Source organism: Anser brachyrhynchus (genome assembly GCF_964034855.1).
Source record: "Anser brachyrhynchus genome assembly, chromosome: 6".
NCBI lineage: Eukaryota > Metazoa > Chordata > Aves > Anseriformes > Anatidae > Anser > Anser brachyrhynchus.
In genome coordinates this window covers 7,248,864-7,275,234 of record NC_137700.1, presented here as the reverse complement: position 1 = coordinate 7,275,234, position 26,371 = coordinate 7,248,864, and the positions used below count along the sequence as shown (strand labels likewise).

The following is a 26,371-nucleotide window of genomic DNA, read 5'->3' as shown; positions in this document are numbered from 1 at the left end:
GCATTTTGGCAGATTTTAAGAAAATGAAAAAACAGAACTTTCTAAACTAATTTTGTTCATGTTGTGCTTGCTCACTGCTGCTTTGTGAAAAGAACATTACTTTTACAAAAGTTGTATTGAACCAAATATTAATATTGCAGCCAGTGAAAAGAATCTACTTATAGCCAGAGTTTTGAACTCTTATTTTGATTTAAAAAAAAAAAAAATTGTAGACAGTGCAAACCTTGCCATTAGTCACATACAAGGTCATTCTGCTACACACATCAACTAGGTCCTCATAAGGTTAACTTCCATTCTATACATCTCAAGGAGGAAACAAAGCAATGATGTGACAGTTCCCTCAAGTTCTCTGTTGGATCTGTTTGTAGCCTGTTGTCTCCTCACAGGGACGTGAACTTGGAACTACTTTTTAGGTCTGCATATTAAAATGCTGAACTAAATGCAGAAAAATGCCAAGGACGTGTATGACTTATGGATGTAACTGTCTTATATTGGTATATACCAATACAAATTATTATTTAGAAATATACATAGAATACAAATTATTGCAAAATAACAGTTATATATTTAACATGAACTTTATTTAACTTGTTGGATAAATATCTCAAAGCTGAGAATAGTGATAACATGAGTGAGATTTCAACCTGTTCCTTCCATTTATCAAGTTATTTTACGTGAAGTTACGTAGAGAGAGAGGACGTTATGGAAATACCAGTTCATATTCAGATCATGAACTTGTCCAAAGTATTTACCAAAAAAATCTAAGATGTTAACATTGGAAACAATTTTTATTTTATGTCAGTGCTATTTTTACTATTCTTACAATTGTTCCTTCTCACGCACTCAATCTGCTGGTTAAAGTACCTAGGGTGCTGTACAAGAATACTGTGAAAGTTTCTATAAAACATAACTGTAGTAAAGTAATATTCAAAATACAAAATGGATTCAGCAGTTCAGTTATAGTAGGAAATCAGACTTAGAAGCAAAGGACTAGCATGTATGTATCTACTGAATTTTAATACAAAGTCTTCATCAGAATTCAGTTAGCAAAAAAAAAATGTGTTTTGAGGAGTATGTAGCATAGGGTAAGTTCTGCACCCTAGGGATAAATGTAAGCAATGACTACTGCTAATCATTTACCCTTCTGTGTGTTTTAGTGAACAGACTGGCCCGCTCCAAGTACTGCTGAGCCAGGAGGTACCACTGGAACCCAACAAAGAAGTGGAATTTGGGTCCAGTTCTTTCTTCCACCCACCTGCTTCCTGCCATGAATTGCACTCATCATTATATCCAGAGTCTTCCTCCCTGTCCCCTACTGAAAGCAGTCCATCCAACAGGATCTCTCCAAACTTCCAGTCTGCTTCTGCTGATTTTCATGACCAAGTTCCCTCTTTTCCCTATAGGCAAGGGTTGGCAGAGAGCCCTGCAAGAACTGAGAATGATGCCCACTATAGTGTGGAATTTATTGACACTACAGCCGCAGGGCCAAAAGACTATAGGGAATGCTGCAGTAGCAGCAAGTTAGAAGAGGTTCATAGCATAACACCCATTCTCACACCTCAGTACAAATCCAAGGCTAACACAGTAAACTCTGGGTCTTTGCCTACACTGTTGCACTGTCCACATCCACCACAAGCAGCATCTCCTGAAAAGGACAACCAGCGCAGTCCTTGTTCCAAACTTGCAAGCTCTTCAGTGCGACCCAGAATTGATCATTTAGGGGGCTATCATGCAATGACCCCTGCAACTTCATCCCCTTCACAGCAATGCTCCCTGGATCCTTTGCAGAAAACAAATAAGTACTCCAGAGCAAACAGCCATGAGATTTTATTACCCTCACAGGATGAACATGGCACAGCAGGAAATTGCACATATGAGGGTTTTAGTACAAAGGGACATGTTCGCTCCTTGGCAGAGCAGTTTCAGAGAATGCATGCAGTCTCCCAGAGAAAAGGTACTCATGAAAAAGGCTGGATTGCTGCAGTATGTCAGGATAAGAAGTCTCCAAAGTTAATACAAAAATCTTTCATCAACCCTTCACCCTCTGGTTACAGACAGCTAATCCATCAAAACCAAGAGAACAAAAACCAGTCTTCTGAAAAATTATATTCAACTGTGGATATTAGGGATGGGGTAGTTTCTTTGGAGGGTTTTAGTGCCCAGCATGTTGCTTCTAAGAGTGTTTGTGCTCACAGTGAAGAGCTGTGTAGAAGAGGTGGACAGAATATAGCAGACCCTGCATCCTACCTGGAAAGGCACTGTCATGATGGAGGAATGAAACAGGTGGATGATGGAGCTACTAGTAGCATGGTTGCCTCTATGCCTGTGGACCGTTGGGTGGATAATGTTACTAGGTATTACAGTTCTCAGAAGGATAATAAGAATACTGAATGGCTTCCTGTACCTGGGAGAAGTCCATCCCTTTCTGATCAGAGAGCAGTTGGAGATGACTTGAGCAGGATCCCAGTACATCTGCATCCACAGTGGAATCAAGACACAGAACAGGAGCTCTCAGAACTGGAATCCCTCTATCAGACTAGTCTGCAGGCATCTCAGGCCACTAGGCCTTTCTTGGGAAGACAGGACAGTGCTAGGTATCCATTTGACCAATCAGGTAAGAATACTGCAGTTGTTTTTCTTGGTTGACCTGCCTATGTATTTCATTATAGGTGAAGGTGTATTTTCCAGTCAGTTTAATTAAATGGGCATTAATTTGTGCAAAGATGCAGAAAGATTCAGATTGAGGATTTTAAAACCATTCTAACCGTAAAGGTAGAGAAGCACTGTGATCGTACTGTCTGGGGAGGCTGCAGTAGCTGTTGAGCTTGGCAAACAGCAATATCTGTTAATATCTTGTTATCTGGAAATAATTGATCCTTTTTTCAAGTAGGGAGACAGCTGTTTAGGTCAGGCTACTCAGTTTTGCTGTTTGAAAGTTCTGCATCACCTCTGCAACTCATTAAACTGTTCCTATGCCTGGAATGAATGTTCTCCAAACTTGTGAATTTTAACTGTAATTGTATTGTGTTTGAGAGTTTAGTCTGTATGTGGTTGAGGGGAATAACTTTTAAAAGTGTTACTAGGTCTGTGAGAGTTGAACTTTTTTTTTTTGGCTAAGGAACATATGCATTAAGTTCTGGAAAAGTACTTGTGAAAGTGGCACTGAGGGTACAAGGTCTGTGCTAAGATCCCTGAGAACTTGTAGATTATTTGGTACCAAAAGTAAACTAAGAGATTCTGGTGCGGTTGGTGAGAACAGCTCTGACATTGCTGGAGATACCTGTTTGAGTGCGATGATAGCACCCCACTTCCACTAAAGCTGTTCTAATCTCCTGCTGGGATAGGACAACATTGATTCTCTGCCTAGCACAAATGAAACAAACTTCTTTTTGATCCATGTCTTTGTATTAGAGCTACGAATTTTCTGATCAAATGCAAAGTAGCCCAAAACTTGATGGATACCAAAGTATGTGCATGTGTGTATAAATAAAATACATAGCAATATATACACAAGACAGGTTTCCCCATGCCCTGCAACTGTGGGGGTAGGAACCTCTGTTTTTCCTTGTAAGTCAAGCCAGGCTGTGACCAGAGTGAATACCCTAGTAAGCTCTTGAACAGGTTTTTATACAATAGCTCAAATATTCCATGAAATTCTCATCTTACGCTTTCCTGGCAGACCTGATCCTAAGTAAGCCATTTCCTTTTTTTTTTCTTTCTTCAGAATTAGGCAAGATCTCCCCTCACAGATACTCTCTTGCATGGGCTTGGATCAGAAGGTCTTATGTATTCCTTTTTAGCACACTCATTTGGGAACTTCTTTATGGAAACCTAGCAGGATAGAGCCCGCTTGCTTTAATGTTAACCGGAGCCCCAGAGTTCTGTCATGCCCTGTTTCTTATGCTAACACTTTTCTTGCCTGTTTTCCCACCACATCATGAGGGATGAGATACAGATATCTTTTTAAAGTTTGTGTTTGAGATCTTTGCTTCTTATTTGCTGTGACTTTCAAATGCTTCTTCCTAAGCTCTGCAAATTCTGTTTAAAAACAAAATATCTATGTAATGAACTAAGTGAAAATCACCTGAGTAGATCTAGCACATCTCTCTCTCTCTTAACTTGGATTACTTCTTCATTTGGAAATACAGTTTAAGCTTTCTGTACCTTATCAACTGTTTTTGTCAGACTTCTGCATCCAAATTCATGGTGAAAATGCCGCTGAAGCTTTACTGGATCTTTATAATAGAGAGTAAAAGCCCAAAGACCTAATCCTCCAAGTGCCTCCCCAATGCAGAAAGGGTGTTGTTACCAGCCACCTCACTTTTCTTCCTTCATAGCTAGATTCCCTGTGACCATTATTATTAGGCCATTGATCTACCTGCATATTTCTTGAGGAAATTTTACGATTATATCTGGTTGGCGGCACACTAAAATAAAGTAACTGTAGTGATCTTTGTTAAAAATAGCACTTTCAGCTGCTTAGCCAGAAGAATGAATGGCTGGTGAACTGTAGCATTGGGTGGCCACAAACAGATGGACATGTGGGGATCTTAAAGGTGATCAGTCTTGTTTATCCCAGGTAACTTCAAGTAACTGGCTTGGTGGCTGATTTTCTGTCCATTGACAGAACCACAGAAAGGTTGAGGTGGGAAGAGATCTCTCTGGAGATCATTTAGTCCAACCCTCCTGCCAAGCAGGATCACGTAGAGCATGTTGCGCAGGATGGCATCCAGGCAGGTTTTGAATATCTCCAGAGAAGGAGACTCCCCAGCCTCTTCGGGCAACCTGTTCCAGTGCTGTGTCACTCTGTCACCCTCACAGTAGAGAAGTGTTTTCTCATATTTAGTTGGAACTTCTTTAGCCCCCCTAAACCATCTTGCCTCTGTATCAACCAAGTACTGGTGTGCAGCTAAATCTTAACTCTGTTAAATAGTTCAATTCCCTGTTCCCTAGAAACCCTGTAAAGGGGCAAGTGAAACACGAGTGAGTGTCTTGGACTCTCCCTTTGACACTGTTGGGAGTTAGCTTATGTATTGATCTTCCAGGAATTTGTGATTACTTCTCATTCTGTGTATTTAGCCTATCTTCTGCCAAGATAGACAGAAATGTGACGTAATGTACAATTAAGCCCTGAGATTAATTATACTGTTTTCTTTCCCAGTCTCTGCAAACCTGAATGTGAGGAAGCTGCATACTACAGCTGGCATGGGTCTCTCGAAAACCCCAACAGCAGAGATCGAGCGCAATCTGTATGGATCCACTGTCTCTTCTGTCTCCAAGGTGATGACGTTTACTAAGATGTACTTAGGGAAGGGAAGGAAGCACTTTGTGCGAGTGAAAAAAGTTACAGTTGGGAGAAGTGGAATATATTTTTAAAAAGAAAGGTAGTGGGATCATTGATACTAATATTAAAGAGAATTTTAAGTGCAGTCTAGCTCAGAATTAATTAGTGAAAACATGAGCAATTCATGCTATGTGGAGCTTGCATGCAATCATGTTATCCAAATTCTGACTCTGAGATCACATACCCCCTGAAAACTTGAAGATCTAGTCTTTGAACATTTTGGCTTTGTGTTCCAACTTAGGATAACTGCTTCTGGATATTACCACTTACAGGGGCACAGATTTTTTTTTCCAGTTTTGACTGTGTCACTGCTTGTTTTTGAAAGACAAGGGTTTAATGTTATATTTGCTGCAGTTGGTAGATCGTCACCTCAGAGGGGAAGAAGATGCTTTTTTCTTTTTTTCTGAGGAGAACCTGTTTAAATAACTGGCAGTTGCATATCAGTGTACATGAATATGTATTCATACAAGTATTTTGTGGGGAAATCATACTTTCTATAATACTTCCATACTCATTAAATGGTCTTGCTTATATAGAACAAGTAAAAAGAAAAAGAAAATAATCATTGCTAACATAAGATCAGTAAGCTTCCAGCACTCATCAAATAATCCTGGTGTTTTTTAGTTATGAGAAGACTGTAGTACTTTATTGTATTTTGCTATAGAAAGAAATGGCTATAAGGGATAATATTTTTGATAATCAGATCAAGAAAAACCCATTTGCTTTAAGTTCTCAAGACTTGAATGAAGGATTTCAAAAGAGGAAAGGTCATGGAATTTCATTAAAGTATAAGCAGTCTGTTAGATGTGTATTGATCAATTCCCTATAGTTACTATACAAAATTGATGTTACAGAAAGCCTTTTCTGAACTGTGTGATATTGTCTGCAGGTCACGTATACCAGAGAACATAGCAGGGAACCAGAAGAGGAAGAAATGTACAGTGCAGAGAACTTCCGTCGCATTGCTCGCAGTCTCAGTGGGACAGTTGTCTCGAACAGAGAAGAGACCTTGGTCTCTTCTCGCAGTTTTGTAAGTAGAATGATGTGTAGCTTTCCGAAGAGCCATTATCTGCATGTAGAGTTGCTGTTTCCTGTCCACATTTAGTAGTTAATGAACAAGATGGCTGGCAACTTGAACAATAAGCCAAGATGAAAGTTTGTCTTTGTGAATTTTGTTCTCTTTCTAGTAGAAGAATGAGCTTTTATTTAAATAACGAAGGCATTTTCTTCAGGAGTCATTGCAGAGTAATACCTGCTGTGGCTGGTAACCATGTGAGCTAATATTCCTTGCCCCGTATAAAAGGACATCCAGTATAATCTTTTCATTTGACTTAGTTATTTTTCAATAACACTTCTAATACAGCTTTGATCTTGGAAAAAAAAAAAAAGATTGCACTAGCCATATGAAAGTTTTTGCTCTCCTGTGTGTATATTCAGCAAGTGGCATTTTAGCAAGAAAAGGTAAGCGTAAAGGGTAGATGATTCTAGAATTGGTATATAACATGCAGCCAGTTACATACAGGAAGTAACTAAGAATAGGTGGGGTTGTTTTTTCTTCTCCTTTATCTCTGCTGAAGTAGTATAAACCAGTATAAAGTAGCATAACCAGCTATAATGTGAAGGTTTAGCTTGGATCTATTTTTTGTTAAATACACTTAAATTTTTATTGGAAACCAACTGCAAAATAAGTGTAGAAGAGTCTTAGTTGCGAAATCAGTCGTGTAGACTGGCTGATGTGATTGTAACTTTCTGCTGCGTACAGTAAGTTAAGAATATGTATGTAAACTTCTGAATGTTTGCTCCTCAGCATACTTTACTGAGGTCTTTAATGCATACCTGGAGGTGCTGGCAGAAGCAGTCAAAAACCTCTAGTTGTCTACCCCTCCCTCTGCTGAAGATTTTTGTCCCCACAACAGAAGCAACCAATAGGATGGCTGTCTGTCACCACTGTTCATGTTAATCACTGGGCTCAAGTCAGTGATGGTTTGTTACCATGTTCAGTTATGCAATGATGGGGGAGAGGGTATGCATTCTATTTAGCCAGCACTGCTCTGGGGTGAGTAGCTTCTAACAGAGTGTACTGGTACAGTACTGGTAAATCCTTCAACTGCACCAGGTAAATCTCTTCAGTCTTCAATCAGAGCTCTCAGTAAAGCCTGCTAGAAAATAAGAAGGATCAGAAATACCCCTATTTGATTTCATGGCTTGTGTAGTATGGTATTTCTAACTCTGACCTTTTGTTGATCTGTGGTTTCAATTTGTGAACCAAACCTTCATGATAAATTTATATGTTCTTTTTCTCCTTGGTATATTTCAATCTTGGTATATACCAAGTTTCTTTGATGTATATCTCCAGGTATATTCAAGTCGAACAATCCTCTTAAATAGCTCACCACTGCAGTAAAAGCCTTACTGGATTGATGCAGTTTTTATTTGTATTTCTTTTTCACGTACAGATGCATGTCATCTTTTTCCCAGTAATTCATCCCTTTCCTTGGGTCAGCACCATTGTTGCTTGATTCAGCCCAACTCTGTGTTTACTCATCATTTTGTTTTTTCTCCTTTCTCATTTGATAAAAGGAAGCACCAAATATGAGGAAAATGCCAATGGAAACCAGCCACCATTCTTCCAGCTCCACTTCCCTTCCTTTCCCCCACGATCCTCCTGTGTTTCCCTTTGATCCCCAGCACACCCCAAACCAGGTGCAGCACCTACCCCATGATGTACTGATGCCCAGCATGGTGGGCAAGGCACGTAAACTGTCAGGTAATCACAGGACTTTTCATCCTCCTTCATGATGAGAAATGTTGCTGAAATATGACTATGCAGGTCTTGTCTTTCCTAATGATATTTCACCATCAGCCTGAATTCCTCCAGAAATTTGGAAGGATGAAACACATTCTTTTTTTCCTTCTCTGCCCTTTGGCATTGTCCACTTAGCACAGAATCACTGAACATAACAAAAGTGAATTATCTTCATGGAAACGTTATAGTTACTTTTAACATGAAATCATATTCACATTTTTGTGAGGTATTTTCTTTAGCACTAAAATAGCAGTAAACCCCACCACTTTTTTGTCATGTATTAGAGTACTTCCACAAGCTGTTAGTTCCAGCAAATTACACATGTAATTGTGCTAATAGAAATAACTAACTCTTGCATTTTTTTTCCATATGAATTAATTTCCCTGTGAAAGACATCAGAACCAATTTAATCTACCAGCATTGAAATACTTTGATGGGCTTCTCCTTGATGACATGAGAGATGGCTATTAAAGAAATCTTTTGCCTTGTGAAGTGTCTGACAGTAACTGAAGTAAAATAAGGAGGAAATGCAGAAAGGAAAGTGAATACTTAGAAAGGGTGCAGTTAGCTTTTATTCAGAATTCCATGTCAACCAGTAACTGGATGTATTACTGGTTTAGTTTATCTTCTGCTGCTGCATGTTGGCCACAGCTGAAAGTTCTGTGAGGAAGCAACAATACACAAAATGTAACTGAGCAACCTTTGTGTGTTGTGTTTGTTTTTATTATCTTTCCCCAGGAGATCAGAAGAACATCATCCAGAAACTTTTGGTTGTGCCTGACAGGGGTGAAGCTTTCCAAGGTGAAGAGTACCCAGGTGTGGCACTGAGCTATGGGAGTCTCCCTTGTGCACCCAGAGGCACCCTCTCCCAGGGGCAAAAGCCTCTTGTTAATTTGCCTTTAGGAGGTGGAGCATCAAATGTCTCTGGCCGTTGGCTGAACATGAGCTACCCTGCCAGACAAACAGCCACGTTACCAGATAAACGAACGACGCTCTGGGGGAAACATGCTGGCGAGCCAGGCAAGAGTTTACAGGAAGGCTTCTTCCAGCAGCCTTCACAACATCAAATGCATGAGTCTTATGCCATCGGTTGCAGGCTGCCAGCCAGCACAGACTACAGCACTTTAAGAATGCCACATGAGCCTTCATGGGACCCCAGTGCCCCTCAAGGCTGTCCTGTGCCCCCTTCCTGTGTTAAGGCCCCGGGTCCGAGGAGAGTTGATATGCCCCCAGATGAAGACTGGCGACAAAACAGCTACACCCCTCAGCCGGGCAGAAGACGAATGCTGCCAGTGCATGTGAAAGATGGGACTTTTTCTTCTGCTTCGGAGACGCACAGAAATATGCTGGCTCGAGCAGCAACAGCTACTGGCACCATGCACAATAATGGCTGGTGAGGTCTTATCTACTCTGTGCACCCTGATAAGTCACTCTGAACAGTCTATAGCTGTTGCTATAGTGTGGATTATGTGGAGACAGCAAACTCTTTCAATCAGTATCTGCCAGTTTTGTCTTAAAATGTAGCTGTACAATATGTGGAAACTAATTGCACTGTATTTCTTTTCTGACACTACTGAACTGCTGTCTGGATGGGGAATCTTAGCTATTATAGTCCTGGCCTCTCCTAGCAAAAAGTGCTGTAGGAATGGTAAATGTCAGGGGCACTGGTTTATGGGTAAGTTCAGAAGTATGTGCATGTTTTGAAGGAAGATGGCCATTAATGAGAAGACATTTTTAAGGACTTTTTCATGAAATGTAGCTTTGGTAAATTCTTTGTGTACAAAGCTAATCCTTTTGTTTTCCTCTCCTTCCTCACCTTGTTCCTTCATAGTGGAAAAGAAACAAAAACTAACCAACCTTCCAGGTTCTAGTAAATCTATACTTGGTAGGCTGGCAGTTCGCAAACCAAACCCAATTTTCAGTGTGCTGAGATCTCAGACAGAGATCACAGCTGTAGTTGCTGCTGAGGGAGTGGTAGGGAAACATTGTTCATTGGTAAACCAGAATTTTCCCCACTTCCTTAAGGCAAACTAACAATGCTTCAAACAGAAAAGACTGTTAATGCTGCACGCTTAATTACACCATTGTAAACACGGAATAAGTTTTAACTATTTTAGTGTCAAACATACTTGCTTTTGTAAGTATTTTTCAAATAAATCTATGAAAATAGTTCTATTCACCTGTCTGTTTATGAGCTTTCTTTGCTATTTGCCTTTACTGATCAGTTGGCCTGAAATTGCCAATTGATTTTCTTATACACTGAGTTGTTTATTATACTTCATTTACAAAATGTATGTAATCAGTGCTTAGCTAGATTGAAGGACGTCATGAAGATGTAATTTTGTTCTGAATTTGATGTTTCACACTACTGTGCTTACTGTCCCCTCATAACAGGCAGTAATTAACTGTCCTTTGAAATGTGTTTTGAGACTTCTTGGGAGGAGTGTGGGGGGGATGACAGTATAGAATCTGTGCAAAATGAATGCACATAGGATTCTTAATCTTGTACAGAAGGGTCATTAGAAATTATTGGTGTAGTGAGAAATCTCATTGTAATAAGAGTTGAAGTCATACTCTTGCAAATGCTTTCAGCTGTGGTGGTTACAAGTGATTAAAACTTGTACTGTTACATAAAAACTGGGACTGCAGACTGTCCTATCCCAGTCAGCCAGTGCAAGGTCTAGACTGCCCTCTAGTGCATGGTTTTGCTCATCTGTTCTCAGTGATGTTCTAAGTGAGTCTTTTAATCTTTTCCAGTTAATTTCATGATTTGCACCTTAATACTTGATGGAGTTTCATGTTCTTGCTGTTTAGTCTGAGGTTGAGTTTCATTCATTTTACTGAATGTCACTTCTCAGTTTCTTATTTCTAAATAATAGCTGTGATGTCCGTTATGGTTACAATTTCATCTGAGTACATAGTGTTCAATTGTGTGTTACATTTGGGGTTATGTGGTGCATTTCTCTTTACATAGCTGCTCCCCACTAGCTTGGGGGCAGGACACAAACTGTTCTTACATCCCATTATTCCTTAAAAACAAACAAACAAAAAAACTAATTTTGACTTTTTCACAGAACGTGTTAGCCAGTTTAATATCATGAAATAATATCAGTAGTTCTAGCTACCAGGTTTCAAAATTGATTTGTAAATCTCCTGTGTATATTAATTGCTTACTATGAAATTAACTGAACTAGAGGCCTGAAATGGACAAACTGGAACATAACCTCTGAAATATTTCCATATCGAGTGGTATGCTAATATATCAGAATAGAAACAAACTGAAGTAGATTCAGCAATACATTTAACCTGGGGGAAAACGTGAACCTGAACAAATAACATCACTTCATCTGTAGCTCATGCCTGCAAGTCCTAGGGGCATTAGTAAGTTAATTGCAATTTGACTAACTGGTAGCTTTTCACTTTCCTGAGTGATACTTATTGGCTGTTTGAACCCTAGGAAATCAATTATGTATTAGTTAAATAGCTCATTAAAAATCACTGTTGCCCATAAGAAGGGTGAGGAGGAAGCTTCCACTAGTAATTCAGCAGCTATTTTGGAACAGTCTCTTAAAGCTTGTAAACTTTGATGCAACATAACTGTGGTTTTCTTTCTAAAGTAACTGTCGCTGGCTGCAGAGTAGGTTAGTGGATAGAATTTAAGTTAAATGAGAATATACATTTTAAAGTTAATTCCCATTCTCCAAAAAAATATATATATATAATCCTGGTATTTGATTTCTCAATGTGTTGTAATTCATATTTAGACCTGGATTGTGGGGTGGGGAGGAAGAGCAAAACTAAACAAACAGTGATTTGGTGTTATAGCAGCAGCAAATGTGTGTAAATAGTTTTTTCTGTATGTGCAAAAGGAGCTACCTAGCGCAGTTCTTTCTCTTGAAGGCAGCAGTGTGTGCACACTGTTTATGGAAATCATGCTCAGATCTGCTGAACATCTGATTTGTTCAAGTGGAGCATGTGCTAGAGGGATTTACCAGTCATTCAATTCAAGTGAAGCGTGCTTTAAAGAAGTGAGCTACAGAAGTGTGAGGTATGTGCCTGGTCTTTCCTAAACAAAGGCTGCAGCACCCCAAACCCCAAAGTTCCAAAAACACATGGTCTTTGGGAAGAGGGAAGGAACAGTCCTACTGACGTTTTCTGTTTCTTAACATTGCTGACAGTGATGGTTGGGGAAAGAAGTATGAACTTTAGAGAGTGTTCCCAATAATTGGCAGTCATGCATGTTCTGTATTTCATGTCACTTCATGCATTTACATATTTTTCGCAGTGGGAATGAACTCCACCTTTTTTCATGACTGAGTAACCCGAACTATGCACTGAAGTGAAGAATGAAAGGGAGTATCTGTGTATCTTTTGTGGGAGGGGATCAAGGTGGAGAAGTGGGGAGAAGAGAAGGAGGGAAAAAAGAGGGGTTGGGTGGATTGGAGATGAAGGAGAAATAGATGGGTTAAAAAAAAAAAAGATGAGTTACAAGAACATTTATGCATTACATCTCTCCACTGAGATATCTCCATCTTTTTGGAGAACACTTAGACGATTCAGACAGACCCATTACTTTCATTTAGTGGATGGATTCCTGGGCAGAGAGGGTCCTTAGCACTGGTCTGCTGCTGAAGCTTTTGAGAAGGGAAGACTGATGTAGAGTGTAGGCGATATTCTTTATAGGCCTTTTAATAATGTTCATGCCGCTGTAAATTAAACTATGCAGAAACATATTACATACCACTGCTATATGTATAAATAGTCACTGGGCAAACGGTGTAATAGTCAGGTTAGTGTTTATATCAGCTGGGGCAAAGACAAAATGTGCTTATGTTTTTACAAATCCCTCACTTGCAGTAGATGTGTTTTGGAATTGCCTTCCACTGTGCTGTGTGCTGATTAGCACTATGGGTGGCAAAAAGCAAAAGAAAGACTTTAGCCTTCTGTGTTTGCTGCCACTAGCATTCTATCACTGCGTAGTTCAGAACCTTTTCAAGCCTAATTAGACATGTCTGTAATGCTCCTTCCATACCAGTTCTACAATTACTTTCACCAATGGAATTACGTTTTTAAAGTTTAGGAAATGTTTTAGGAGAAGTACATTAGATGGATTTTTTTAATTAAATCCTACTGCACTACCACTGAAATTATTTTCTATCTGCATCATTCTTCAATCAAGGAATTTTAATACTTTAAAACAAAGCCCCCTTCAAAATAAAGGGGGGAAAAAAAAGGCTATTTGATGGAAAAATATCAGCTAAGACCAGTTATGCAGTCACTTCAGAACATTGCAGAATATGTTCTGTAGTATATTTTGGAAGCATATACAAATGGATGAGTTCAGCTGAAGAAATCTAAACTTCCTTAATGGCATAAACAATTTTTTTTTTCACGCTTGGGTGAATGAACACTAAATAGACTGTTAATCTTCTTGCTCATAAGTATATTTGTAAACTAACTTAAACTAGCTTTATTGCAGGATGGTTATCTTGATTTTAGGATGGCCCAGTCCCAGGTGATTCACCAATGAATCGTAGGCTTTATGGGTGTATATGTTGTTAATGAAAATAATTAAACATACCTGAGAAAAGTGGGTATATATGAAGCTGCATTTTAATTACCAAATCTGAGAATCATTTCATATTGTTAAATTTTAGTTTAATTTTTTTTTACTAGTCTGGCAAAGTGATTTTGTTGACGGTCTACAGTTTCATATCATTCCATTTTTTTTACTCAAAATTCATACTAATTAATTGCTGTGTGATCCTCATTTGAGGGAATTCCAGACATAGAACTACTGCTGATTAACTATACAAGGTTGCATTAAGCAGATTAAAGCACATAAGAGCATGTACATGTTAACATGCAGTATGTGTGAAATGTAAACAATATCTGAATGCAATTAACTTGCTTTGATTTATTAATCTGGACTTACTAACCTTGAATTACTTGCTGAAATGTTGCACATAAAGCTAGTTTAATGAATGCTTGTTTCTTCCTCTCTTGTCTGACAATTTGATAAATATTTGTAGAGCATAGCTTATATGCTATTTGAAAAATCTCTGGGTTTTGCTTGCAGTGAGGCTAGTTGTTTTATTATTTCAAAATAATTTGCTTTCAAAATCCTGTAATACCAACACAGCATGCTAAACTTTTCAGTTTCTCATACAGGTTCAGACTGATTTTTTTTTTAAATACAAAATATGTTAAATACAAATGAGTGTTATACCATTGAGTCAGCTACAAGTATTAGAAATCCGGTATGTATTCTTAAGTATATTTAAGAAGAAATAACCAATTGTTCATGACCCCATGTATTAGTTGTTTCGAATTGGGTGAAACAATCTATAACTAAATTTTCCATTTGATTTGGTAGTTCACACTTAGTTTCTCCAGATAGATGAAAAAGACTATGTTGATGTTAAAGAACCATTTCAGCTCGATCAACTGATTTTGTTGAACGTCCTTTAGAGACTTAAAAGAAGCGATGATGTAGTTGATTTAGCAGTTAGGTATTTAGGATACCTTAATTATCCGAACATGGAGAGGAGGGTCGTCTCAACTGATTTTTCATAATAAACTGCTGATTTGAACGCAATGATATAATTCATATGAAGAGCCAAGACAGAACAGATCAGAAAATAAATGTAAAAAAAAATAATCCTCCCATAATTTGAGGGGAAAAAAGCCCACATATCTTCAGCGGCTTTATAAATTTCTAGTTGTATATAAACTTCCCAGGACAAAATACATAGTAGAAAAGCTTTACTCATCATGTGGTATTATTCTGGGATATCCTTTTCTTCATTCATTTAACTGTTAGTCATACCCTCAAGTTTTCCCATTTATGAGGGTTATTTTTTGCACAATTTTATTTAAGGCACAAGTTTATTTAAGCTATCCAGTCCCAGTGGATCAATTAATTCCTATTAATGTTTAATGGTATTTGGTTTCAGTAGTTTGTTTAAAAAGTTGCAGAGGGGTAAGATGAAGGCAGCTGTATGGGATTTGGGATTTCTCTTATATCTAAAGGACATCTTGTACATGGATCAACATGACTCATCGAAGTAGGAATTCACACTTTTACATTATAGTTACATATAGTAATACATTTTGCATTATAGCTTACATATAGTAAAGCAAGGTGTTTTTTAATGATATTCTCCTATATGTAGGCCTGCTCACCTTTAATACTTTGTCAGTTAGGTCTCATGCTTGTGGAGGCTTTAAAAAAAAACAAAACTAGAGAGAACACAAAGGAGGGCAGCAAAAAGCAGAGTGAACTCAATTTTTAGAGTGAGTAAAGGTGACTGGCTCATAGTCTATTAATATCATCAAGGTAGTAAGATAAATGAAGAGAGGGAATTGCTTAGTCTCAGATGGTAGGAGAAAGAGCAATAGCTTAAGGCTAAGGAAGGAAAAGTTTGAACTAGATAATAAGGGAGGGGGAAGGAATGCTTTAAGCAGAGCAGTTGAGCAATGTTTTGGGAAATCGAAGGAAGAGTTTGAGGTACTATCACTCCAGAGGTGTGAGATTTAGAGTTGTGGCTGATACACTTTAGCAAGAAAAACATCACGTAAAATTCTAGGGTCATGCTATGCAGGTGGTGCAGACTGGATTGCCTTAACTTTTTTTTTTAACATTTGTGATAAGATACGACGTGAAAAATGACAGGGGCCTTGACTAGCTTTTAAAATGTAGTCTACTTCTGTAGCCAGTTCATAGAGGTAACCAGAGAATGAAGGAAATGTGTGTAGGGAGTGCAATAGGACAGAACTGTAGTAAAGTTGCTTGTAATTTCTACTGTAAACTGATAACATTCTTTGCTTTTTAGGTCAGTGCAGTTTCTCAGTATTAGACGAAAAACTGTGAAACCTTGTGGCTTTTTCTTTATGTGGATGCCAGACAGTTACATTGCTGGCCAAAAAGTTTTCCTTGTCCATGATGACATACTGTAACATCATGGAGAGGCCCCCCCAATAAAAAATTCAGTTCCCATTCCAAGTCCTTAACTTGTCTGACATTGGCAACTAGCGTATTGCAGTGATAACGATTTTATGATGCTGGAGAAAATGGCCTAAGACTATGCTTTCAACCTTTTAGAATGATGCTGTTTGTGTTATGGGTATTAAGGTTTGCCATAAAAACTGTCTTTGGACAGCAGGGAAATCTGATGGTGTCTTCAGAGAAAACTTCACATTGAATACTTGTACAGTACAGCAATGTGTCAAAATGTATTTAAAATGTGGCTTGTTTTGAGTCAGTCTCACAGTTTATACGAACCACAATACCATTTCTGGCAATTCAGAAAGGACGTTTTCTAACAGTCGCTAGTGAGAGTCAACAAAATGGAACAACCTCTTAAAAGTTTTTAAGTTTTCTCTTCATGTTATTCTCCTGCTTATAGCACATCTTTCCTTCTCAGACCTGGTTTATCTCTGCAAGATTTGCTCTATGCATCTTTCTCTTGGGATCTGGAATATATCTCTCTCTCTCCTGTGATTCAATTTCTTTCTTAGAGTTTTCAAAAAGCCTTCATTGGGTAATTAGATGATTCTGGGACATTGCATTGTGCCAGTTTTAAAGATATATGGCTGTTACAGTCAGAGGGGACTGTTCTGATCATCTGACCTCTTGCATGAGATGGATACAGAATTTCACAGTCATTTTTACGCCTAACTTGTGTCTGAAATTAAACACCACTTTTTGTCTGAGGTGACTACTTATTTTCTACTGTATCTTTTACTACTTAGGTATCAGAAAATTCTAGGTTTTAACATAACACCTTTTTGTTGAATAAATGACTATTTCCCATGGTGTAGAATAAGATGGATTGGCTTGATTTTTCCCTGTGCTTCTTGCTGATTTTTTTTCTCTAACAAAAGCAGTTGTTCAAGCAGTCCAATGCAGGCTAGAGAAAGATTTAGTATACCAGTTAGAATAGCAATTGGGCTTTTTTTTTTTTAAGTAGGTATTAAAATGTGTGGAATGGAATGGCCACTTGGTGGCAAAGTGGAATGGGAAATAAAATGTAATTCTGTTTTTTTCAGAAATGCTTTTATTTGTCTGGCATTTATGGGAGATATGTGATAAACTGAGTTTATAAAGGCACATTGACTTTTACTTGCAAAGCCGTGTTTCTATTTGTAATTGTTCCTAACTTCCTACAGTGATAACGCTATTTGTGGTTCTAGTACAAATCATGTGGTGCATTGAAGACAAGACATACTGTATCAAACAGCTTTGCTTTCACCATGAAGTTACGTTAGTTTTGCTAGGGCAATATGAATGCCCCTTCTAGAATCTCTAGCAGATTTAGAGATAACAGAACATGAAAGCTTCAATGGTAAGCTAAAGGGCTTGGGCATGATTCTGTACTTCTATGTTTCTCACTTAACACAGGTTTTGGCATTGTCCTAATGAAAAAGGCACTTCCTTTGTATTTCAATAAGGCAAGATGGAATATATTGAAAACAAAAAACTGACAAAAATAAAAACCCCAAGTAAATGTGCTAGCTAACTTCTCTGTTACTCAAAAATAGTCATTCAAATTATTATTTTTAATATTTTAAAGATATATGGTTTATATGGAGACATAATGCCATTCATCAAGCCAGCCTGATGTATTTGGGCAGTGGGGGGACAGCAAGCTTTCTTCTGGATGAGCCTTTTCCTCAGGTGCCAGGATATCACTAGAAGCATTTCGGTTTGCAAGGCATTCTGGAAGCTCCTTCTGCCACACCATCAGAATAAAATAAAACTGTGCTAAGCTTTTTCCTCAACCAGAATTCTGACTGTCAGCCCCTTTTACTTCATACCCCAAGGGATAAGAGGCATGTTGGCTGTAGGCTCATGAGAGAAAAGAGTAACTGGGAGAGGCATCTCTTTTTGCAGCTGTACTTCAGGTACAGAGGTAAATTCCTGGCAACACCCAGCAAGGTCTCAGGTTCCCTGTGTTTAGCATTATATGGACAACTGAATTTCTTTGAGAGTCTCTCCATTTCACATTGTCAAACATTGAAACTGCATTTATTACTGAGCTTCTCTTGATTCTAAATTCACTGAAGAACACTGAATTAATTCCCCTCCCCCCCCACCTTGTTCCAGCAGATCTACTTTAAGCTAATTCTAAGTCAATTGGAGCAGTGTTTACTTACTGCCCTTCCTATCCTATGCTCTCGCTGCATATTCTGATCTGATAGGTATGGATGGTGTTGAAGCAAATGAGTTTTTTTTCCTATCTAAAAGCCATGCCCTTTAAATTGGTTGTACAATGACAGACATTTGCCAAACATGTGGTATGAAGTAGTAATTCCTACTACTGGAAAACACAGCGATAAATCTGGAATAGTGATCTAGGATTTCTTCTGTGCTACTCTGTGTCCTAGCTCTCTTTGTGTGTGCATGGACACATTTTACTTATGGACATGGAATTAATAGAGTTCTGTTTTCAAAAGCTATGTTTTTAAGTTTTACGTGTCCCATTAATAGATAAATAAGGATTATAATTCTGATTCCCTTAAATATATCTCTCTACAACATTCATCAGAAGCAACTGATAAACCTTTCAAAATTCTGTCCATGTAATTTAAAAAAAAAAAAAGGGGAGGGGGTGCAAGATCAAACCACTCTTGTATAAACTGTCAGTTTTCATGTATTTTTGGTTGTCAGCCATAAGCTTTTTATAGTGAAGACAACAGCTACGTCAGATGTCATTCTTGCTCTTGCTGTGTTCAGGTGAAAATGAAAAGACCTCAGTGGACCCTATTACTGATTTATTGTGTCAAGTAGTTTGCATAATTCAATACATCTCTTATACATTTTTTGTATTAATAGCTTAAATGCAAAGCAGTAACTCTACAGATATATGCTGCATTTGTGTAATTAGTTTTATGCTTAGACGTTCGCTAGCTCTGTCTGGGTTTATTGGTAGCTAATTTCAGCTATCTATACAAGATAGCTAGGTAATGTAGCCCAGTCCAAGGGTTTTATGTTCTGTTGTGTAGTTGTGATCTGATAGCTCTGTTCTACAGCCACTACCCTTCACCATACACTGAAATAGAGGTGAGATGGTGAAATTAACAGCTGACAAAGAAGAGCTAAAACTGCTTAAATTACTGAATTAAAAAAAAAAAAAAACTATAGAAGAGGGGTGAAGAATGATCATCTTAAATCCCTGTTCCCCTAGCCCTACCACCCCCTGGCCTATACCCCGCTTACTGTGGGCCCCCACCCAGGCACGCCGCGGGCACAGGTGCGAGGTACCAGCCGCCTCACAAAATGGCTTCCCCCGCCCTGCCCGGCGCTGAGGGGCGGCCCCGCGGAGCTCTCCATGGTGGCCGCGGGGCCGGGCCGCGCCTCCCCTCCCCTCCCCGGCCCCTCAGCCTCGGCCTGGCCCCCGCGCGGCCCGGCGGCGGGGGCGCTCCCCGCTCGTGGGCCGCAGCCACCGCCCCTCCCCGCGGCGGAGGCGCCGCCCCGGCGGGTAGCGGGTCGCGCCGCGCCGCGGGGAGTTTCGCCACGCTCCCTGCCGGCCGCGCTGGCGGAGCGGGTAGTTTCGCCACGCTCCCGTAGTCCCCTCGTGGGGTGGCGGCGCGGTGCATGCCGGGCCCGAGGCGGACTGACTGTCCCCTGGCTGCGCGAGGAGCTGGGAGCCGCGCCTGCCGCCATGTTCCGCCGGGCTGCCGCCGCCGCCGCCCGGGGCCTCTAGGCGCCCCAAGCCCCGCCGCGCCGCCCCACGCCCCTCTCCCCGCCGGCCCGGGGGCGGAGGAGGCGGACGAAGGCGCCGCCGCACCCAGCAGCAGCAGCCGACGCCGCTAGCGGAGCCTGGCAGCGCCCAGCGATGTCCGCCAAGGAGGGAAGCAAGGTGCTGCTGCTGCCGCCGCACACCACTAGCGAGCGCGCCGTCAAGGGTGAGCCACTCCCGGCACAGCACCGGCACCGGCAGAGCCGCGGGGGGGAACATGGCTGCGGGCGGCTGGGTGCCGGCCCTCGGCCGGGGATGGCTGCGACGGGAGCCGGGGTGAGGGCGGGGGGCTGGAGGGGGGCGGCCTCGGGAGGCTGCCGCTGTGCGGGGCTCGGAGCGCTGGCAGGCGGCCCCCGGGTCGGCGGCGGAGCGGGGCCGGGGCCTGTGGTGCCCGCACAGCCCGCCTGAGCGGCCCTGGTACCGCTACGGGTGAGCTCCGTGGGCCGGGGGCTCGCAGCTTCCCCCTCACGCCCCCAGGGGCCTGGCCCTGGCACGCTCCGTTCCCCGCAGGGGTTTGGTCCTGCCCGCGCGGCGGAGGTCCTTGCACTCGCACCCAGTGACAGCGCTGAGGGGAAGGCAGTGGGAAGCCGCTGCCTCCTCTGCTATTGGTTGTCGGTCTCTCGCTTCCAGTCCTGAGGAAAAAACTCACCTTGATCTATTTCGTCCCGGCCTTCCTGGTATCAGGATCTCATGGGGAGGCTTTAAAAGCCTAACCTTATGCTTCTCAGAAGAAAAAGTAAAACGTCTCAAAGCAGATACATCTGTGTAAAACTAAGATGTCTGGTGGCCAAGATGTCATAGAACATGAAGATCTGTGCACCAGAGCACACTATGTATCACCTTAGCATTTTGAGGAGAATATTCCTTTGCAACTAAAGTGCTCTAAACGTTTCTTGTTAGATCTATATCCCCAGTGAAGAGGGTACCATTGGTTGCGCTTTAAAGAATTCCTAGTTTTTGTTTACTCAAATTGCGGATACACTCCCAGAGGTCTGATGTCACCCTCTATTTAACTGTGGCAGTGTGGGCATCAGTTTGAGGTAGCAGACCTGGGCAATCAGAAATTCATGGTTGTATACAACGCGGCCTGTTTTTAAGATTGAAATTCCAAAGAACACACAATCTAACAGATTTCAAAGGAGAGGAGATGTGTTCGTTTAACTTAATAGGGGTTCTTGAGAAATGAAGAGGGTGTTTTTGTCTTCAGCAAGCCTTAATCAGGGCCTTGGAATCCCATAGTATGTTTTGGAAATCAGCGTGTTTTCCAGTAGGCTGGAAACCTTCACTCACAGTAAGTTGTTACTTATTTTGGATTGCTTAACTTGTTGATCTGTTTGAACAAATCGCAAGGGTAAAAGTAGAAAATGGTAGAACTAGCCTACTAGGAGCTTGTATTAATTTGTGTTGTTGATTTGAGACTGTTAGTTTCACATATGGTATGGTGTTTGGACTTGCTGAATTTTTGTACCTTTACAGCAATCCCTTGTAACAAACCTGAGTTCCTCAAACAATGCAGGAGAACTATTGCTAAGTGATTAGCTACTTCAGAGTGCACTGGAATACCTGCTGATTTCCAAAACCTTAATAGTTCAGTTTATTAAATGCTACCTATGCATCTGGTTGTTAAAAATGGTAGTTAAGACCTGCTTCATTCTGACAGGATTACAGCCTGGGGTTACAGCATTTCTTTGAACCTGGGTGAGTGGGATACAGAACTCTTGTAATCAGGCTTGATATCGTCATCTGACATAATTACTGCTAGTTAAATGTTCACATAGCACCATTTTTCTGTTCTTTCTGTTGACCTGTCCTGTCTATACCTATCATGGTGAATCACTGGTTTCTGGAGAAAGCCTGGACAGCTGTGCTAAGCTGTCTGTGTTCTTTGTAGGAAGGACAGGTTTTTCCACCACCCCCCATGAGATGCAGTGCAGTTTGAAATATTTTTTTAGACAGCAACCCCAGGGGTGCAAGATTGCAGGTTATGTCAGCGCTAAGCGGGAGTATCTCTGCAACAGAAATACATTCGTTGAAAGCATGTTAAAATGTGACATCTCTGTTCACAAATAGACATGTTACCTCTCACATACCAAGATATGTTTGCCATGCTCCTACCTATGGTATGGTGAATAGATTACAGGTGGGATGGTATTCTTTTAAAATAGGTGGGTCTTTTGCTTTTGTCAAGACAACGCTCATACCAGGGGATCTAGAAGTAATAATTTCTTCTAATGGTAATATGTGGACCGGGTGGGCTGGTGCCACTTTACTTCGTGAATGCTTATGAATCATTGTTGAAATTGGTGTTTTTTTTCCATAAGTATCAAGTTCTTTGTTGATAGCTACTAAAGAATTTGTTTACTGGAATAAGTTTTTGAGATTCTTTTTAAGGGAATAATTTTTCATCAAGAAAATAGAAATCACTATAGGACAAAAAATACACAAAGGTGTTCTGATTTTTTTTCATGCCGCCAGTTCTGTTTTCTGACTCTCGTTGCTGAGGCATTTCATGTATAATATCTTAGGTCCTTGAGAACAGCTGCAGAACTTGGAAGACAAATGCGGTAACGTTACCTGGTGTGTCTGCGCCATAGAGTACTGGTCAATGTTTCAACTTTCATGCTCTCCAGGTACTAGGTCTTTTGGGGAGGAAACATGAATTCAGGATTTAATGCTCGCTGCTGTTTGCATTGTTTTATCTCTTGCTTTTATTTTAGCTTTATTTTTCTTCCCCTGTATTAATGGGAAAGGGGAAAAAGTAACAAACCATCAAAGACAAGAGGCTGTGAGAAATTAAATCCTTAATCATTAATAATACGTGTTGGCAGAAATGGGCTAGAGATACTCATCCAAGAAAAAAATGGTTGAATTATTGTATCGACAGTAACTAATCTTTTCTAATAAGGTAGGATAATAATTAGGATATGCCCTTCCCCATTATGTTTTGACCTGTATATTTAGCGGTTCATCAGAGGTGCGTGTGTCTGGAAGAGCACCTGGAATGTTATCAGGTATAATGCTCAACATTGGGCATATAGGTAACAATATGATATGATAATATAATAATAAACATAATAATTATATGATAATAAACATAATAATGTTTTTAAATATGCAGTGTATGCAGTCTAGCTGTGTTGGTCTGGTATGCCTTCCACATACGAGTTCTATCTCACAGATCATTGGCTGCTTTTATTAAACGTATATAAAAAGCTCAAGCTGTCTGTTCATTTCTCAGTTAAAATGTAATTCGTACTTGAAATTTTTCTTACCAACTGATGGGTAGCTATAGAATTGAAATGTGTAAAGTCAGTTTGTGGCATTTGGTTCCCAAAAAATGTCTAGTGGCAAGGCTTTTGTTGCTGCCTTTAACAGAGATGAGGAAAGGTACATGTCTTCTTGATTCACTGTTTTCTAAGGCGCCCTCTTCATCCTTGAAGAATGATGCTTAGCATTTCGCTGCCTTGTGGAAGATAGAACTTTTCTCTGTTATGTTCTGTCAAAATCACAGAAAAAAACACCTTTTTAAACTGCCACTGATATTTAACTGCTGTGTCTGGTTCTTCTTTTATGTTTTGTGGTGATCCTGGAAATGGCAGGGGTGAGCCTTCTCTGGCGTTCCTTTGCATGAAAAGCACCTGGGCTTGTCTGACCCACCTGTGAGCAGCTACGTGGCAACGTGGTGCTTGGAACACTGCTCTTTGTCTGCTAGGAATGTCTTACCAGGATTTGGGACGCAATCCGTAGTACCTTGTTGCTGAGCTAGTGGAGGCTTTTTGCTAAATTTGAAGATGGTGTCTGTTCTTCTGGAAACGGGAGACTTCAGTGTTCCTTTGTTTTGGATAAAAGTCATGATGCAGTGTGGTAGGCAAACAGTCGTAGTAACAAAATGATAACTTATTGAAGCAACTATTCAGCAAATCCCTAAGAAAAGTAACTCATGACTTAGCTCTGAGTAGGATCCTAAATTAAGATACCAATAGCTACTTTTTAACAATGACATCCATGTAGGAGAAAAATAAATCACTCTGGTATTGAACTTCAAAATATGGAGTCTGATTTAAAGAAAAAGAACCAGTAAAAGAATAAAGGCTTACAGGCAGCATGAAGACTGTTTTAAAAATATAGTAAAGGCACTTAAAGTACCTTTATGCTGCTGGTCAGCAGTGATTCTGAAATAATCCAGGAAAGCAGGAGAGTAAAGAGAACATTAAGAAGTCATGCTTTGAAAAACCATCACAGTTCTGATTTGGGATAGGAAATGGAATGGAACTGAATTCTGACAAGTTAGTGTTTGATTGGCCTTATACTTTGTTTTACATTTCTTGAGAGGGTAGTTAGAGTGAATGAATCTTAAACAACAACAACAAACCCAAACAAGCAAACAAACAAGAACAACATGTATGCCTTAGTTCCAGTAGGGCCAGCTGGCAGCTGAGGCTTGGGACGGGAAGACTGGAGCAGAAATCTGGCAGTTACTTTTGTCTACATTTGTTATGTAAAGACCTAACAACTCTTTCAGACAAGTCAATTTTTTTATTTTTTATTTTTTTTTGCTGAATGGGACTGAAGAATTCTCACTGAAATGTAAGTGGTTTCAGAACATATCAACAATATGAATGTTTAAAAAAAAAAACAACCAAGACCAGAAGATATTTTTGTAGTGGCACTAATGGAGTTCTTTGGGGTTTTTGAGTGCAAAATTGCTCATCTATTTTCCATAGCCTGTGGCATAACTCATCTTTCGAGTCTGAGAAATGGAGCACAGCAGCATTTTTAAAAAGCTCCACATTGCGCTGAAGAGCTGTAGATCAGTAAGTTTAATTTAAGCAGACTCATAGCACTTGTGAAAGAGTAGACTAATTCAGTCCCTGGCAGAATATAGAATTAAAGAAGAGATGGTACGGTTTTCATAGAAGGAAATCAAGAGAAATTGTTAGATATTTTTTTTTGCAGTAGCCAGTAGTCTGATTGATCCAGGCAAAACTGTTCATTGGGTTCCCTCATCAGAGTCTTTAAAGTAAGCAAAAGAGGAAATGTCCTCTTTTGGATCAGAATTAATTGGGAAAGATAGTAGGTAATAAACTTCCATGCTTGAGGGAGATTAACATTTGTCTTCAGTGCTCTTTAAGAGTATTCCTAAATTGTTTAGAAAACAGAGCAAATAGCAAAATAACACTTACTTGGGCTAGTTAACTTCCAGAGGTGTTTCAGAAGGCTTTTGTTAGACAAAGTGACTAGGCGGCAAAGCTGTAAGAAGCACTGTTGTGATAAAGGCAAGGAGCAGAGACTATGAGGGAGAGAGCAGCCCTTGTTTTGATGGGTGGGGAACTCAGGAAATAAACGGTAGGGTCCATCTGGATAGTATTTGGAAAATACTAGCTTGGTGGCAGTTGAACAGGCTGATGGGAATTTAGAGTTTACTGGAAGATCATAGAATCACAGAACGGTTTGGGTTGGAAGGGGCCTGAGAGCCCACCTAATTCCAACCCCCTGCCATGGGCAGGAACACCTCCCACCAGACCAGGCTGGTGTCCCTGCCTATGGCAGGGGGGTTGGAATTAGATTAGATCAGTTTAGAGAAAGCACCATCATCCATTATATACATCTTGGGTTACGTGTGCATCTTCAACAGTAGTGTGTAATTTTTGGTCCCCCTTCCTGCTTTTCTGCTTTATCTAGAGGGTATGTTCAGCAGAACAGAGTGCCTTTTATGCAAGGTGGAACTAAAAATTACGAATCTATGACTTGGAAAAGGGGTAGATGAGTAGGGGGTGGTGTTGGATATTGCTTACATTGTGAGTGGTATATAATGGAAAAGATTAATAGGTAACAACTGCTATTTTTGTCTCCCTGTGAAAAGGAGAAAAGCAATACATTTTTTTCTGAAGTGAGTATAAAGGAAAGGTGAAATACTTTTTCATGTAATGTGCAGTTAAAATTCTGAAATTCGTAGCAATTATATGCGTTGAATGCAAAAAGTATAAAAGCATCTATTGAGGGTCTGAGCAAAATACTGAAAAATAGTTCTATTTAGTGGTCAAAAATGTGATGAAACTTAACCTCTAGAGGAAATCCTTAAACCACCCTGCTTGGAGAACGGAGTATGATGAGGGAAAGACCTATGAATCCATCAGTGCCAGAATCACATTTAAGCACTAAACAGTCTTTAGGCATAGTACACCATGGTCATTTTTAAGGATGCTCCTCCCATTAATGATATTCAGACAAATAATATTTTTACTGAGATAAGTTTTTAAGAGTATTAACCAAATTAATAGGAAAATTACACAGCATAGAAGGTATTACTAGGGCATATCAATTGTTTCATCTGAGATTTAAAATTTTATGGAACTTCTAAGACTGCAAGTACATGGTATGTAGAAATAAAATAAATAGTGCCTGCAGTGCTTTTGTAAGGTTTCAAGGTTTACAGGGTCATTTTTCTTTGCTTCAAGAATTCTTGACATTGTAGCA

At 40.0% G+C, this 26,371-nt stretch overlaps 2 protein-coding genes across 17 annotated transcripts in view; both read left to right on the top strand.

The window, feature by feature from the left end:
* Nucleotides 1-10,323, top strand: part of USP54 (ubiquitin specific peptidase 54) — a 101,120-nt gene extending 90,797 nt beyond the window's left edge. For all 8 annotated transcript variants that reach the window (XR_013953040.1, XM_080598026.1, XM_080598030.1 and 5 more), the window contains 5 exons: nt 1,158-2,614; nt 5,162-5,280; nt 6,234-6,374; nt 7,925-8,111; nt 8,889-10,323. Coding sequence is in view for 7 of the 8 variants with exons in the window: in XM_080598026.1 (XP_080454152.1) it covers nt 1,158-2,614; nt 5,162-5,280; nt 6,234-6,374; nt 7,925-8,111; nt 8,889-9,547 (2,563 nt within the window). In the remaining variant the exon portion in view is untranslated. The remainder of the gene's footprint in view (nt 1-1,157; nt 2,615-5,161; nt 5,281-6,233; nt 6,375-7,924; nt 8,112-8,888) is intronic.
* Nucleotides 10,324-19,611: 9,288 nt separating this feature from the next.
* PPP3CB (protein phosphatase 3 catalytic subunit beta) overlaps nt 19,612-26,371 on the top strand; it is a 51,583-nt gene continuing 44,823 nt past the window's right edge. For 6 of the 9 annotated variants that reach the window (XR_013953041.1, XR_013953042.1, XR_013953043.1 and 3 more), the window contains exon 1: nt 19,613-20,060. Coding sequence is in view for 6 of the 9 variants with exons in the window: in XM_080598052.1 (XP_080454178.1) it covers nt 19,991-20,060 (70 nt within the window). In the remaining 3 variants the exon portion in view is untranslated. Of the gene's footprint in view, nt 20,061-26,371 lie in introns of all 9 variants that reach the window. The other 3 variants (XM_080598050.1, XM_080598048.1, XM_080598046.1) reach the window with 1 other exon arrangement.